This window comes from Lepisosteus platostomus, chromosome 12 (assembly GCF_059453375.1).
Source record: "Lepisosteus platostomus isolate fLepPlt1 chromosome 12, fLepPlt1.hap1, whole genome shotgun sequence".
In the NCBI taxonomy this organism is placed as follows: Eukaryota; Metazoa; Chordata; class Actinopteri; order Semionotiformes; family Lepisosteidae; genus Lepisosteus; species Lepisosteus platostomus.
The window spans coordinates 34835224-34852951 of NC_142622.1; the positions used below are offsets into that span (position 1 = coordinate 34835224).

Here is a 17728-nt window from a genome sequence, read left to right on the forward strand (position 1 = left end):
TCGAGTGGTTAATCAAATAAGATAAGTATCTCAAATGAATAAGTAACATGAACCCTAGACACAACCATAATAACCATATGGTTTTTAGGGTCACTTGTCAGGCTGATCCCCATTAGAATTGTGCTTTTCTGATTGACTGGTTAAATTATCCAGTGCCTACCTACAGTTAGACTTAACAGAGTCAAAACAGTTCTAAATAAATTCACATTTTTTGAACGGGTTCAGCATAGTCCTTACGAGAACTTTTCTAAAATTCTTTGCAAGAGTCCTTATAAAACGTGACGTCAAGCAGACATGGAAGTTGAGGTGGAACAAGGATGATCCTTGCCGTCTAATCCAGAGGCACGTTAACTTTTCTGTTGCAAGGACCAATAAAGTGTAGAAATACATTCAAGTGTGTTCTCAGTAAACTGACTTTGAGATTGTGTATTCTTCCTTAGGTTTATGCCTCAGCATAGTTGTCTTTCCAGCATTTGTTTCATGTTTATTGAACAGTCTTCAATTCAAGAATTGTGTAATAGGATGAAGGCATGATGAGCAAAAGCAGCCCAGTGTGTAAAGACTTAATACTATAGCACTAAGCTTAGGTGTCGCAGCAGACACAGTTATAGTATTGCACACAGTGTGTTCGGAGCATTCCAGCTACAGGATTGCATAACAATAATAATCACTCGCTGGGCTCTCTGGATCAGGATCCTAGCAACTTGATATCGGCTCTCTCTGCCTCGAATCTGTTTTTTTTTTCATAGCCTCTCATGGGCGCCCTCAGAATCTTCAGTACTTTCTTCTGCAACCACATTGCCAACTCAGGCATGAAGTTTTAATGACTGTCTTGGGCTTTCATCTTATGTACAGGTAGCATTTAGTAAAAGCGCATCCTTATTCGTGTTTGCAGAATTCATTTTCTGTGATTTTCACTGGCATTTGTTGCTCACCTACTGCAGTTTTACAAATTCGGATCTGTCTGGTGGTCCTAGTTCGTGTTCAGGCTGTTAAAGCATAACAAGAGAAATACTGGAGGGAAAGGGATCCCTTGACAGTGTTTGTCCTTGAGTCTTTTTTATTAGGGCACTGAGTTCTTCATGCTTCCTTTAAGAAGGGGACCGCTTTTAATCACCGGCAATGCTGTTAGCCCTCAATTTGAGAACTGCATTGTGTAAACGTTTGATATTTTCAATAGATGAAGTCGTGAATCAACATCAGCACTATAGTATTTGAATCACATATACTGTACAATTTCTCTGGCCAGAAGCTGATGAGACAAATTTTCAGACTCCAGATGGAGATAGTTTTTAGCTTTAAAAGTATGTTCATGTAAATTGGAGATTTTGATATAAAGTTGAAGAGTTTTTCCAAAACTCAAACACAACAGTAGCGATGCCACTCTTTAGTCAGTTTATGCCTGTTTTGGAGCGGTGCGGTGGCTCTGTGGCTAAGGATCTGCACCTGTGGCTGGAAGGTTGCCGGTTCGTATCCCGTGGCCGGCAGAGGAATCCTACTCCATTGGCCCCTGAGCAAGGCCCTTATTACCAACTGCTCAAAGGGTGCTGTATAAATGGCTGACCCTGCGCTCTGACTCCAAGCTTCTCTCCCTGTCTGTGTCTCTCATGGAGAGCAAGCCGGGGTATGCGAAGAGACAAATTCCTAATACAAGAAATTGTATATGGCCCATAAAGTGATCTTATCTTATCTTAGTCTGGTGTTGTCAGATCGCAGAAACTGAGCAAGGCTGGGCCTGATCATTAATGGGATGAGAGACCTTTATGAAAGACAGATTACTGCTGGTGGTGTTTGACCAGTAGGTGGTGACTCTTCCCTCTGGGCCAGAATGTCCAAACCAGTGTCCTAGTATGGTGACTGGGTAGGTCTAGGGAGTGCTACCTACTGAATGAAACCACTTGACAGTGAAATGCCTCATGGCACTCTTGGTAAGAGTAGGGTTGTTAACCCCAGTGACCAAGCTAAATTTCACTTTTCTCTTGCATAACCTAGTTTCTATGAATTTTCTCTTGAATTCAGTTAGTGTAATTTTATTAACTCCTCCATGTGATCTGCTTTGTGGCGGAGCTGTTTGCATGCAATGGCCGTCAATCAAAAAAGTTATACAATTCTGTAGGCGAGCAAGCGTAGAATAAAAAATTAGAATTCAGTTATACATAAATATATAATTATGTATGCATTATATATGTATTGGTATATGGAATTTTTTGCTCAAAAGATCAGAGCTTCCTCGACTGCAAAATATATACTTAAATAAACTCCATGGGACTATATGAGCAGCATATACTGTATATTTTAAAGTGGCTTATCATTCCCTGTTCAGTTGTTCCTGCTGACTGCAAGGTTCCTAGGAATCTAATTCAGAAGAATACTCAACCATGTGCTTTTCTGTACAAGCTCTGGGAATGGAAGTGCATAACATTATCCGTGATTATTCTGTGCCTCATAAGTTTGTTGCTTGATGTTAATCCTGCTTGTACTGCTTACTATGAACATATCATGCAGCAGTTTGATTACTGTAAACCTATGGCTCATGTCAGAAGACATAAGGTGATCCAAAGTAAGACCTGTATTTATATCTACCTTGCTAAAGGTTGTGTCTATCTTTTGGAGATTTGTCCAGGCTTTTGTTCTGCATTGTACTACATTCAACACACAAAAACCTTCTCAGCTGACCTAATTCTGTAATCAGAGAGTTTTAACAAACAGCCACATATGGTTGCTTTGTTCAGAAAATATTTCGTACTGAAATAGTGTAACTTACATCCAAAACAATATTGGGTTTCGTCCATTATTCTTTAGTACTTTGCTGAACATACGGAAAAAAGCTGATATTATACTAGTGAAACATCTGAAAGATTTGCCACCAATGTGAGTTTCTTTTAATTTACAGATAGCATGAAATTACTCAAATCGGATTGAAAGGAAATTGCAATAACAAGGATAAATTCAGTGGCTTTATATAAACATTTCCAAATGTTTTGAAAGTAATTCATTTTGGGAACCAGTAGACTAACATATCAGTACTGTAAATAATACCCTTCATATTAAATAAACCTTTATAGCAAGTGGAGTTTTTTTATTACCTCAAAGCAAAGTGCATTTAGAAGGCAAGCTAATTGAAAGAATTGATAACTCTTGAGTATTCTTCTCATCTGCATACAATAGTGTGCTACCACTTACATATGGCTTTGTCAGGAGCCTGAAATAAACTCTTCTCCTGGATTACCAGCAGGCATTGAAGTATTGTATGGTGCAAAACAAAACATACTTCTTTTTAGTCGTAGAGTGTTTGAAGGAAAGGTCCAGAAATGGACATCAGATTGTTTGCAGTGTACCTGTTTAATCATTGGATATCTTTTCTGGGGGTGGGAGCAGACTCTCAGCTCCTGTGTAAGAGCATTAAGTGTGCATTTGTTTCTGACATTAGCAGTTGAGTGCTGTCAGTGTCATATGGCACGCGAAGGCAGCTTCAGCTGGTTTAGAGCAGAGACAGTTATTAGTGTCAGCAGTAGTGGCAGCTTGCTGCGCGTTATTCCCCTCAGAGACACGGACTTTATCCTGAGCAGAAAGCAACATGACACAAAGGTAAGAGCAGCAAAAGTAAGTTCTTATCTTGGGAAGGAGGGAATCGAACCTTGAAACAACCCACTCAAAATAAAACCCTGAAATACAAACCATCCTTCTTTAGATCATGTCTGCGTTATTAAAGTATTATCTATCTCTAGATATCTCTAGTATAGTAGTACTGTCTCTGCAGGCAGAGGTTCTAGATTTCCAGTCTGGAGCTACAAAGATCTGAATGAAGACAATTCATTGGCAGATGTCATTTGTCCTACACAGGACTTGTCCTACTGTTTCAGTACAATGTGCTCAGTGTATGCAGTTTCTGTTTGTGCGCTCTGGTGATTTTGCATGTTTCCTTTTACCATTTTGAAACGTGAATCGTTTGGTTGATATCGCCAGAATTGGTTTGAAAGGTACTCGGTTTTGGAAGGAGCCTGGATTTGATTTGTGCAATTGGGATTTTGCCTCCTGCAGGTCCTTAGAAAATGGAATAATTCTCATAGCAAAGGATGTAAATATGAATCTGAATCTAAACCTGTTACCTCACCTTATAGAAGGTGTATTATAGAATAAGTTTCACAGTTAGTGCAGTATTGAAGAATTGTCTTTCTGTAAACTATTACATATTAGAATTTAGCTCAGTTTATTAACCTCAGTTTGATTAATACATCTTGCTATAATGAATAGACACATAGATAGATAATACTTTATTAATCCCGTAGGGAAATTGATGAAATTGATGCTTGATTACATATGTGTTAACATCATTCAATTGGTTTCATTAATTCTTAATTCATTAATTTAACTTTTTCGCTACAAAATAACCTTGATTAACAAAACGCTCAAATTAAATGAACCATTATAACTGTTGAAAACCTTGCACAACAAATGATCAAATCTGTTGTTGTGTTGGCTAAGACCACTAGTTTAAAAGACCTCAATATAATCAACATTGAAAATTACAATCCCTGCAGGGGCAGCATGATTTGAAGGGTCTTTTTGGACAATATATTCTTTTTAAATCCTCAGCCTAAAATTAATTTTGTTCTTTTTTTAGTTAATTTTAAAGAGACAGGCAGGGAATCTGCAGCGGACACAAGCAGTAACAAGCTTTAAAAAGTGCGTACCAATAAATTGTGCCTTCAAATTGTGCCTTCATTTTCCTGTCAGCCAAACCATCTGGTGCTTTTGAGCAAGTTACCCATGAAAATCTTTTTTTTTTTCACCTGTTTTTCTAAAGTTTTGAGTAAGAATGTGAAGAAAGACCTCAACTTTCCTAAGCAGGCAGTGCTGTACTACTACGTAACACTCAGAACTTAACAGATGTTGGTAGTTTTCATGCAGTTTAATTCCCCTCAAAGTCACAGCTTTGGAGTTAAGCAGTGTATCATATCTGTGACCTGGATTTATGCTCTTAATTACAGGTTCTAACCTGATTTAGTGTGTGTAGCATTTTCCATTGTAGCCAACGATGGCTTTGATGAAGGTGCCTGTGTAGTTGTGAGTCTCGTTCCTGCAAGAATCTCGCATGAATGAAGGACTTTTCGTCCCTCCGCGAAGTGGGAGTTGTTCATTGCGATGATGGCTTACGACACGTGAACCACACTCCTGACCGCTATGCTCCACTGGCTTACAGAAGGCAACTGGCAAGAGTTCAGTGTAATAAGGCTCTCTCAATGGGAACTTAGAATACTCCACCCTTCAATATCAAAGACTGTATGAAGACTATACTTGCAGTGCCTGCTCTTGTTAAAGTATAGATAGATACTTTATTGACCCCATGGGTGAAATTGCAGTGCAACAGCAGCTTAGCACAGTGTAATGAAATGATACAATAATACAATACATACACTACAATCAGTACAGTCAGTGAGAAGTGGGCTAGGAAGAGTTGCTCACAGTCCAGAATATAGAAAGAACAAACCAGAACAGTACACAAAAAGTTGTATTGCACATTACAAATATAAATATACTGCACAAGTCCCTGGCATATAGCTGAAAAGATCAGAAATGGCACCCAGTGTTTAAAGGGTGCAAAGACGCACACTGTACACAGAGCATTCCATCAAATTTTTGTTAATATGAAAGAATACATTACTATACCTCTTTTGACAAGGTAAGTAAGATGACGCCTTGTTAAGGTCTTTTACTTGGCTCAACAGACAATGGAAGTGAGCGAAAGAAACAGAGGAGCTCATGTTTTTCTTTTTTTACTTCATTGGATCACAAATGGCTCTGACCTTAAATGAAGCTTTGGGCAGGGGGATTTAATCATCTGTTGCTCAAGAGCTGGGAGCGGTGCGTGGCGGTGGAGTTACAGCTCGTTGCTAATCCAAATCGCTCAGTCCTGTTTCCAGATATTTTTATTCCATTGTTGCTTCAGAGATGAATTAAATTACTCCTAATAAAAAAGAAGTTGTACTGTGTTAATAACTTGAAGTCATGCAGGGATTTGGAAAGCAATGTGACTCATTGCCCTCACACTGTGTTCAGAGAAATTTGTCTTCTTTTGTTCACTGCATTATGGATAGATAGACCTGGATAGACAACCCTGTGTAGCCCCAGGTGGAAAAATAGCTTAGTTCCATGCTCATTTGTGCCAGCTATCCAGGATTTGAAAGAAACAATACTGCTTTAATTTCACAGCAGGCAAATATTTCTTCTTCACAACTGCTCACACCCCTTTACCCAAGTGACTAAGTGATAATGAGCTTTTTGTTCAGCTGTTATTAAACGATTGATCTGTTTTTTCACCTTTTTTTTGTGTTTGTTGTCCTTAGACTTCCTGCACTGTGACCGGTGGGAGTTTGATGGAGTTCTTGAGGGGCAGTGGTGACTACTGCCACGCACAACATCACTCCGTCTGAATAAGCCGAGGATGCCTTTCGCTGAGGAAGAACTTTTCTGAGAAGTTGGATGTGAAAACGGAAAACTGTTTCTCCTCATAATCTCCATTGCGGGGCGAGGTCTTTTCAGCTGAGGCTCCTCCGAAATCCAAATGGGGTAACGTGTTAGCAAGTTTGTTAGCGTAAAAGAACTGAAAACACCCCCCTTTCCCCCCCCCCACCCCCCCCTCCCCATAACCATCCCCATCCATAACGTGGAAGACTGGGCCGAATTTCAAGGGCACCCAGGTCTACCAGAAGCAAGATCTTGTGCATTCTTTAGTTTTTTTTTTTCTTCAAAAGAAAAGAAGGAAGGAGAAACAAAAATCACTTTGGGAACCGGCTTAGTGGGCACACTGCACTTTCCTTGAGCTCCTTTTCGGCAAACGTCCCCTCTCTTCAAGTGAAGCAGAGGCAGAAGTCTCCTTTATTGGACTCGTTGCTGGGCACTGTGACTTCATCATGGCTCGCATGAATCGGCCTGCGCCTGTGGAAGTCTGCTACAAGAACATGAGGTTCCTCATCACACACAACCCCACCAACTCTACTCTCAACACTTTCATTGAGGTGAGGACATGCAGCCTCTTGTCTGACACAGAGCACAGAACTACTAGCTGCTTATTCGCTTCACATTATTCATATGACTTAAAGGGAAACTGCCGTCCCAATTTCTCAGACCGGTTATTAAATCTCAGTTCTTTCAACCGCAGAAATGTCCCAATGTGATCTGCGTGCAGAGTTAACTAGGAAGTTGTTTTTTGGCAAAACTGTCTCAAAGTCGAGAGCAATACTTCTATTGGATTAAAACGGATGTACTTGTTTACAATGTAATAAGGCCTCTTCACGTCACTGGAAGTTTTGTTGCCTCTTTCTGAATCGCAGAACATGGCTCTGCGTGTACCTGGAAATTTTATCTATTTTGTTACTGTGTACATTTTACTTTCATTGTGGTTTAAAATGCACACATCAATGCTGGTTCCTCCTGACCCTAAAGTATAAAAAATAGTGTTGCAGTTCCCCTTAAAAAGTAATGTAATGTTAAATTTGATTTAGCTGTCAGATCAATACAATTTCTTTTGAGGTTTAACTAGTGGAAGGTGGGGAAAACCCCCTCCCATTCGCAATTTTGTTTGTTTGAAAAGCAGAGCTTGAACCAAGTGCTTCTAAAAGTTCTGCTATAGTATTCGAAGCAGAAAATGTCAACAGATGTCATCAACAATGTATTTTCGTTTTACATACGTTCCATCTGCATGCTCAGACCTTGACATTAACTCGGCCGTGCTCCAGGATGTGTTTGAAAGCAACAAAGATGAACCAGGAGAGTTTTTGAACAAGGTTCTATTGGCAGATGAGACAAAAATAAATATATGCAAAAACTGAGTACTGCCTTCAGCTTTTCCTTTCTCATGTGATACTAGATATATTTGGCAGAGACATTAATAGCTCAATCAACAACAGCACTGAAATATATTTTTATTACATTTTTTGCTGTATTTTCTGCTTCATTCATCATCAAGAAGAAGCTTTGCACTGTTATCCTTTAACAGTGACAAAAATTGTTACAGACATCAAAAAGGATACCTTCGATTTCCTTCACAGAAGTAGAGTAGCTGTTCCATGCTGTAGAGTCAGTACTGTTTTCCCTAAAAATGAATGACCACTAATAACCTATCTGTCTTGTTTAGTGGTGAAATTGGCATGACTTGTAATGTCAAAGCTCTGTACTTGATGCATACCTTTGGCGAGACAAGCACATTAAATTATTTCAGAGTCTGTTTCATTATGAATTACAGTTTTGCCTGTCAAGTTCAAGCTGCTATTAAGTTTTTTCTTACTTGATGGTCGAAAAAGTTTAATTTACTTCCAGAGTGATTTTATTGCTGTAAAATATAAATATATTAATCACAAATGCTTTTGTCTAGGATCTGAAGAAGTATGGTGCAACCACAGTTGTTAGAGTCTGTGAAGTCACCTATGATAAAGCCCCATTAGAAAAGGATGGAATTACTGTAATGGTGAGTACAATGCAATATTTCTGTTGGCTTGATTTTTAATTGTAAGCACAATATTTTAGCTGTTTGAAAGACGCATGGTTTTTGCCACAAAAAGGCATCTTGCCTAGATTTTGGGTTTTTCATGATGCAGTACGTTATTTGCCAAAGTCCTGTACAGTATACCGTACAGCCCACATGTGCAATAATAGGGTTTGCTTTAATACTAACAACAACTGCAGAAATCATTTAATCTGTACAAACAAATAGGGAGTCGTGTATTTACCAATAATGTAACAAGATTATACTGATAGAAGGAACGTCATTTCCTTTAGTTATTATTCAGTGAACTAATGCAGATGTTGTAGGAGAAGCAAGGTGTATTTTCCCCTCGTTCTACTATAAACATCTGGTTAAGAGCATGCCTCAGCATGTTTATTCTTTTAATGGTCCCAGGTGCTTTGGCCCTCCTCTGTGTTTTCTCTTTTTACCACCAATGTTTTTTATTAACATTTTGTAAGTTGTTGAACAGGCTGCTAAAGATTTACCTTTATGCATTTTGGCATGGTAAGGTCAAATAAAAGAGCCTTATTTATTGAACGTATGCTGTAAAACCTGCCATGAAGGCAGAAGAAAATGATTTCAGTGTTAAGCTTGCATTCTAACTGGCTCTGATAGGCTTTTCTCTTTATGTCACATTGCCATGATTTGTGGCCCAGTGTCGTTTTTGCTAAAGGTTATTGTTCTTCCCTGTTTTCCACCAAACATCTGAGCAGTGCAAGGAAGTAGCTGCGTCAGCATGCGTAGGCTGCAAAGGAACAAGTAAAGGTTTATTCCCATGCTGAAAAGAGAAGAAAGGAAACGCAACGTTTTGGCTGTGGAGCCTGCTTCCAAAGAAGGAAGAAGGCTCGGAAGCTCGGAAGAAGGCTCCACAGCCGAAATGTTGCGTTTCCTTTCTTCTCTTTTCAGCATGGGAATAAACCTTTACTTGTTCATCTGAGCAGTGCAGTTTTCCACACTGCACATGTGTTTTCAATTTCTCCAGTCAACATTGCCCCGTTGCCGTGGGAACTAGAGGGTCTCTCCGTGATCATGTTGTTACTGCAGGCTGTTTCTTAAACTGTGGTCTCCGCTTTCTGGACTTCTGAAACGCCACTCCCGTGACGGAGGGAGAAGCTGCTTGAAAAGAAATCAGTGACATGTTTATTCTGTAATTTACCCCTTGCCTGATGTTGCCCCCAGGGGTAGAGGGAAAGGCTCTAGAAGTGATTGCTTCTTAGGAGATGTAAAAGGACTCCACATTTAGGCCTCAATGTGAAATCTTGAGCCCAGTATCGAAACAAGAATGGGTTCATCTGGGTCCCCAGTGACTCCCCTGCAGGCAAATGACATCACCTGAAAATATTTTTTTTACATAAGTTCCAGTTTCTTCTCAGCTCTTAAAAACACGCAGATTAGTTTTGTGACTACAGATGACAACTATATATCTTAAAGCGTGTAACAGGGATGTCTTTATTGCTTTATTTCCTAAATAATGTAGGAAGTTTACATTTTTGTAGTCACTAGTAATTCTAGGTGTCATTCTTTTGAACAATTCAGCAGTTTCTGAGCAAATCCTAGGGTGTATATTCTGTGTATATCTTAAATCACTTTATTAATCGGAATTTTTGGATCATTTTACTATGGTTATCTGTAAAGCGTGCATGATTATAAAACTCAAAAACTAGATGTCTGTTCTCTAAAAATTCTATAAATTGAGACCGAAAAACAGCTCATTGAAATCAGTATTGTGAAGCTTTGCATGTAATTGCTGATAGCCCAATATTGGTTTTCCGTAGTGTATCAGTTCACTACAGAGTTTAAAGACATTTCTCCTAACAATTAAAACAAATACGTCTGTATTTAACTTGTATAAAAAATAGATGTCCATTTTCTGATTGAAATACATGGTGCAGCTTTTTAGTTTTGTTACCATTCATAGACCAAGATCTGTTAGCAGATTATATGCACTACAAAATATGATCAACAAATAAACATATGCCTGTTATTTTGCTAAGAGCTTAAATGCTGTCACGCATTAAGGTATTATGCTGTTTTAAGAGCATATTTGTGGTGCAACACATAACAGTATTGTACTTAATGATGAACTATTAATTTTATGCAGTACTCCAGTTTGTTTAATATATAGACTGTTAAACAAAAAGTGGTTTTATTGTTGTACTGTTTCAGTTTTGTTTAGTACTTTTTATTCATGTAATAATGTGGTGCAGTTGTGTTTGTTTAGTGAATGGATTCTGGAAGAATAAGAGTGAATAAAGTGTTATGTGGGAATTCTTTCGTTAGGGATAGAAAGCATGGGTTTCTGTTTAACTTACCAGACTGTTTTGAGAAAGAAACAGCAGTTTTGGATGCTGACAGATTTTGAAGTGGAATATTCAGATTTCCGTAAGGTTTTTCATGAAGTTCCATGTTAAAGATTGATTCAACAGATGTAAGATATAAGAAAGATATTATACAGAAATGGACCCAAAATTGGTTAATTCCTAAGAAAAGAGAGTGTAACTGTGTGTAGTGTTCAAATTAGTAGGTGCCAGAGAGATTGTATTAGAAACACTGTTCTTCCCAATTTATATCAATTAACTTGATTCTGCATAGCTATTAAAAGTGTGAATTTTGCAGTTATGAAACAGGAGGAAAGGCAAACAATTGGAAAAAATCATAGACAGTATCCATGACTTGGCAAACACCTGGCAAAGTGTTGAATGGAGATAAGTGCAAAGTAACACATGCAGCTAATAAATTAGACTCTATAAATATCAGCTAGCAGGTTCGGTGCTAAAGAAAGTACCCTACGAATGTTGTTTTGGAGCTAGGAGTTTGACTCATCATTGTCCTCATTCAGACAGTCTTGAAAATGGAAAAAAAGACAACAAAACGTCTGGGTTTATGGTTAAAATTGAAGAATTAAGAGGTTAAGTCAAGGGAAACAGTGATAAGGTTATTCGGTTCATTAGTTTCAACTCACTCGGTATATTGTGTACAGTTCTGGCTGTTGTAGTAGAAGAAGGACATTGTTGCCCTAGAAAGAATTAAAAGATGTGCAAGCAACCAAAGTAATTCCAGGTTATGTATAGATGGTTTAAGGGAAGTGAAGCTATTAAGTTTTGAACAGAGGAGATTACTAGAGAATTTAATAGAAGTAATCAAAACCCAGTGAATTCATTTATACTCAGCAAAAAGCCCCACATATTTATAGCAACAAAAAAAGACCATGAAAGCACAACAGAGAAGAGGAAGTTAGAAGCAACAGTATATGGCACCTGGAACTGAATGGTCATTTTACACAAAGGGTGGTGGGAGTCTGGAACGAGCTGCCAAGTCATGCTTTTGAAACGTGGGGAGGTGCTGGGAGCCTGACTTGAACAACATCTTAAGGTCAATAAGCTACCAGCAAGTACGCCAGCACAATGAGTCAGCCTCTCGTCTGCGCCCTGCCTCTTACGACTTGTGTATACAAACAGCTCGAGAGAATCATACAAGTATATTGACATGGAACAGGTGTTCGGAAATTCTCAAATCCTTCGTATCAAATTGCAGAAGAATACTGGGTGTAATTCTGGGAAACCAGCAGACATTAGCCACAATTAGATCTGACTTCTGGCGTTTCCAGTGTACTCCACTGCAGCGTGCATATTGGAACCACTTCATGGAATTAATACTGTGCACATGCTAAATGCTGGCAGTTAACCCCTTAACAGATTAAAAGGCTATTTTTGACCAGGCAGATACCCTTCAGTTACGAGCTGTGTTCATTCTCTCAAATAGGTCTGTATGGCCTGTGCCATGGCCTTTGGAAAACTTTTGAGTTTTTTTTGTTTTAGTGTTGATTTCGGTTTGTGTTGCCTTTGTGTTATTCTCCCACTTCTGTTAAAGAAACATAAGCCTCATGTTCCCAGGGTGAATGAGCAATTTACTGGGTCCTGTACTCACGTGGAGATGGATACTGGAAGTGTGTCAGGAGAGCAGGACTGGGAGCCTAAATGCCTGCTTGTTTTAAACGGTTGTGGGGAAAGTTAGAAAACAGCAGACCTATGGACGAAAACAATTAAGAAACAAAGGTGCTTTTGTTTATCTCAGCTTCACTGCTCAGCTGGCAACCAAGGCCTCAAAGGAATTTTCATCCCTTGCTTTCATTTTAATGGCAAGATTTGGTGCGTTGAATTATAAGCCGAGAGAAGCTAGCCGATGCTTTGTCAGTCAGTATTATATTATTTGATAATGAAAACTTTAAGGCTGAGGAAAATGCTAACCACTCCCCCCTCACTTGTAATGTGCTACATAGTGTTATTATTGTAGATTGCACTTGAAATATGTGACAAAACATTTAGGATATGGGAATGTGGAAGAAGCTACTTCAGTCATTTGAAAAATCATGAATTAAGGGTGTACTTGTACTCGCGTCGTTAGAAAGAACCCCTTTTGTAATGACAACATCTAATAAACAGCAGCATATGATCAGAAAGTTATTGGGAGCTGTTCTTGATGCTAGCTGACTGAGGGGAAAAAAACGTGTTGTCAGGAGCAACACAATATTGGTTTCTAGCAAACAGCATCAGAAGCTGCAGTGGAAGACCTTGGTTGTCTGTCTGACTTTAACCTTGACCAGCATACTTGCTGTTGTTACTCCAATGCTACACACTTGTGTGGAGAGACCAGTGTTGACATGGTGGAAGAGAGAGTGATTTACGTTCCGTCTTGACAGGACTGGCCTTTCGATGATGGGGCCCCTCCTCCCACCAAGATAGTGGAAGACTGGCTGAACCTCCTGAAGACTAAGTTCTGTGAGGATCCTGGCTGCTGTGTGGCAGTCCACTGTGTGGCAGGGCTTGGACGGTGAGTGTGAAAGGCCTCATGGCTTTATTCTACAAGACCAACATGGCTAACTCTCCGGCGACATTATCTTCGCTCTCTCTTTTTGGTTGTTGAAATTTTTGCCGTTGTCCAACCCGTTTTTAAACCAGTGTATTTTAAACATACGTTGAACAGTAACTCCACAGTGCTGTTGAAAGGGTGAGTTCAATAGAGAGAACAGCATGGTTCTGCTTCATTTGATTTTATTACAGCCCATGGGATGAAATGGAGAGAAGATGTATATTTTCAAAGAACTGTAACTGTCCTCACGGCGAGGACTCATTATTAATTTTTTTTTCTGCTGCTTCCATTTTAGTTCTCTTAAAGAATAACCATAGGATTTTTTCCCCCCTGAAATCCTCTTTAAATCTTCCCTCTGGTTCTAATTTGGCCAGAGAGTACTTTCTCTTACAGTTGGCCGTTAGAGTTCGGCATGTTTGCTCTAGCTGGTGAAGCACCATCTCTGACGCATGTATTTATTCGTTTGGGACTTGTCTACAGATTTTGGGAACATGCCCGTTTTTTTTTCTATTTTCTTATGTTATTTATTTATTTGTGTATTATTCGGGATGGGAAATGTTCATTTGCAGTTTTGAGAGAAGAACGCCCGCCCGCCCCCGTCAAACGCTGAGCTAACGTGCTCAAAAAGGCATATCTGATGCTAATTAGGCTACATTTTGACACCTTGAAACCTTTTTATCCCCCCACAGAGTTACATTTATGGAGTTTAATTACTCTCGGGAGAGAAACCCAAACCAAAAATGACAGAAACGCCAAGCTTGCAACAAAACATTTTTTTTTTCCTAGCTTCTTTTTGGGTTGAGGAAAAATAACTGCAAGGTTTTAATTTAGGCTCTGATCTGGCTGAAACTGCTCAGGCTGGTCGGCTTTTTGTTGATGTTTTCACCAAGTACAACAAGACAAAAGCAGCTTCCAGTTGTCGGAAAGTCTGTAGGTAAGGGCTGATGCACAAAGAGTCAGTGTTCTGGAAATCAGCCCTTGACCTTAAAGAACGAGTCCTTTCTGAATTTGACTCCTTAGCTATAAAGAGCCTCTTCTGCCCTTGCTGTTACCATGGTGACCCACTCAGGAACAACACAATGTCATAATGAGGCAGTCTTGAACCTCAAGAGTCGAGATCCTTTGTGACTCATTTTCACGACCGCTTAACTAATTCATACACTTTTTGTTTCTAACATTGGAAACTCAAGAGGGTAACAAATGATCTGTTATGCATATAAGCATGTTCCTTCATCTCTGTCGTTGTATTCGATTGTTCATTCACATCATGCTTGAAAGATTGTTTACAAATGCACAAGTAGGTTTCTGTCCATCCATTTTCTAAACACTTTTTCCAGTTCAGGGTCACAGGGGAGCCAGAGCTTATCCCAGTAAGCAGCAGGCTTTAAGGCAGGGTACACCCTGGACAGGACGCCAGTCCATTGCAGGGCACACGGACACAAACGCAGACAGGCACAAATTAACTAGGGCCAATTATAGAAGTATGTTTCCACCTATTCATATTTCCTTACAAAGCCAGTGAGGCACTGATTCTTAGAATAAATTATGAGAACAATGTGGCACCACTTAAAAACACCACCAGCCTGGGACTGCAGTGTTGTGGAAATGTGTAAGATATGAGGGTAGATGGTTGTTGGTTTTCTTTGTGTTCTTTTTTAACAAATGTCACTCATTTCAGAAATTCTAGTGATTTTCTTTGGTTTTGAGCAATATGGTTTTGCCTGCATCTTCTATGTTCTTGGATGTATACATTCTTTTAATATAATCTTTACAAAAGGTGGCAGGCTAGGCGTCCCACCTCTTGGGGGAAGCTTGCATGTTCCTCATGGGCATTCTCCATGTGCGTACCTCCCACCTTCCGAAGACAGGCTGGGAAGGTTAACTGGTATAAATGAATAGGTGGGGTAAGATGTAGAAAATACTCAGAAAAATAAAACTATTTCTAGAATTGTTTTGCCTACTCTCTCTTTTCTGTACACTAGGTGGTGCTGTTCTACTGGTGCCGACATGGGGCATAAATATTTCATTTGATTTTGTAGATATGAAACACCGGAAGACCTTTCTTCATTCTTCCACCTCAAGCAGAGAAATTAGAGTTCAGGAGATTCTAAAGTGCTTTGTGAAAATGACCAGTTTTTCACAGGCAGCGGCAGCGGGGATGTATAATTTCTGTATTTGCGTTGCAGAGCTCCTGTCCTGGTGGCACTGGCGCTAATTGAGAGTGGGATGAAGTACGAGGATGCCATTCAGTTTATCAGACAGTGAGTATTCCAACCACCACCTTATTCCGACTACGTGTGACTGCTGAGTCGTCACAAACCAGAGAGACTGAAGAAGCAGATCAGCAGTGCCCTTGCTGTATCTTGCTCTAGAAACAGTAGGGCAAAGCGCAGTGATAGGCAGAATGGGTTTATTTTGTGCAATAGGGGAAGGAGCGGCCATTGAGCATTCCCACTGACCAGTTTTAGGAACGTTTCCCTGCTCTGATTCAGGATCTGCATTGCAGGAAACGCAGGGGGGCCATCAACAGCAAGCAGCTGACCTACCTGGAGAAGTATCGACCCAAACAAAGACTCCGCTTCAAGGACCCGCACAACCACAAGAACAAGTGCTGCATCATGTGACTCTGGCTAGCCCTCTGACGGATCCGAATGGCTTACGGAAAACGGACTGGTCACAACCAATGCACCCGGACACTACCCTGTAACCTAATGGAGATGTGTAGGAGTCGCCACTTTTTTTTTTCTCCCCGTGACTGATCTCAAGCTCAGGGCTGTTAGAGACGACCCTCTTGCATCCAGACTTCGTTTGTTCAAATTGATCCCAAGTGCTGGTTAATCTCTCAGCTAACTTCACATTGTGTTTCCTAAGTACATCGGGGGCACCTGGGTGCCCCAACCATGCACTGAACCTCTGATTTTAACAGCACTGTCCACAAGCACAGCAGCTGCCCTGTTTGGTGGCTTCAACGTTGCACATTTGAATAAAACAATCAATGCCACAGATTGCTGCAGTAGCGCCTTTTTAAGCTGATCATTGTAAAGCCAAGCTAGTATGGACACAAAGGAACCCATAGAGCATTTTCTTGTCTGTGTTTTTACTTGCCACAGCTTCGGAGAACACGTACTTTTTGACCTCTGTCTTAATTTACCATCGTGATGCTTAACCGTGTCTGTTTTTACGTTATTTTGTATGTTTTCCTAGCGGAAGTCCCATTCAACTGTAGCACCACTCGGATGAGTTTTTCCCCACACTCCTGAAGGACGGGGTGAGGGGAGGTGATGGGGGGTGGATGTAGGGCTGGGATACTTGGGGACTGTGTATTTTTAAAAGAAATTATTTTTTACATTGTTTCATACAAAACACAAAATGCTAAGAAATTTGAATACCTCACCAAAATCGGATAACCCAGATTGGGGCATGTGTCATGGAGAAGAAAACTAGCTTACAGCTGTTGGGGTGAGTTGTAGGGAAGGTGAGGAAAGAGGGGGGAGATGACATTTCCAGCTCTGAGTCACTAACATGGCACCTCAGTGACTAAAGAAACCAACTGCTCCGAAGTCATGTAAAACCCGATTGTCTGTGTCCACGCAGAAAATCATGATCAGCCAGGTATTTAGGGAAACCTATCTTTGAGGTACAATCGCCTGGTTTTGCCTTGGAAGTCACCCAACTCAGGCTGTTCATGGTAACAAAAAAGAAACATTAAAACATGGACGATTGGACGAGTGGTTTACATCCTTTTACTGAAAATGTTGGAGACTAAATAATAAAAAGCAGCCTTTTAAAAAAAAAAAACCTGTTAAGGCAGTTTTCAATTCTGTGCTCTTGTCAGTTGGAATATTCGGTCACCTTTGTCATGTATTAACTCTATAAACCGTACCTGCCGTCTTGAATTAATTGAATTCTGAATACATGCTGCCACCCAGTGGAGATCTTGTAAATATGAGAGAACTAAATGCTGTTTGCAACCCGAATGCTATTCTTTGTATGATTGTTTCTATGACATGCAGAGATTTGAGATCTTGACTGATATTTCTATATTTAAGAGAAAGCATCTAGCATGGTGCAGGTTTAAGCTTATATAGAGCTAGGCTGTATTTTAATCGCATTGATTACACTAGCGGCCTATATAATATACTCTTATTAACACATTTCATAGAACTAAAGTCAGCTACAAAAGCATTTATTTGAAACCCTGATTACTAATCTTTGTATGATTTGAACTTAGTTTAGCCCATAGTCATTTCCCCACTTTGATCAGTAATGTAGTCAAACAGCATAATGTCCAGGTATCCATTGTCAGGTTTTGATTTAAGAGTGGCTGATTAAGTACACAATTGTATAGTTGTC

The 17728-nt window shown here is 39.8% G+C and overlaps 1 protein-coding gene across 5 annotated transcripts in view; it reads left to right on the plus strand.

Annotated features, from left to right (window-relative positions):
• ptp4a3b (protein tyrosine phosphatase 4A3b) overlaps positions 1-17352 on the plus strand; it is a 55485-nt gene extending 38133 nt beyond the window's left edge. For 3 of the 5 annotated variants that reach the window (XM_088601738.1, XM_088601741.1, XM_088601739.1), the window contains exons 2-6: positions 6348-7019; positions 8375-8467; positions 13206-13336; positions 15562-15636; positions 15882-17352. In XM_088601738.1, coding sequence (XP_088457864.1) covers positions 6915-7019; positions 8375-8467; positions 13206-13336; positions 15562-15636; positions 15882-15999 — 522 coding nt within the window. In that variant the 5' untranslated portion in view covers positions 6348-6914 and the 3' untranslated portion in view covers positions 16000-17352. Of the gene's footprint in view, positions 1-3419; positions 3604-6347; positions 7020-8374; positions 8468-13205; positions 13337-15561; positions 15637-15881 lie in introns of those variants that run through there. The other 2 variants (XM_088601740.1, XM_088601737.1) reach the window with 2 other exon arrangements.
• The last annotated feature ends 376 nt before the right edge of the window (positions 17353-17728 follow it).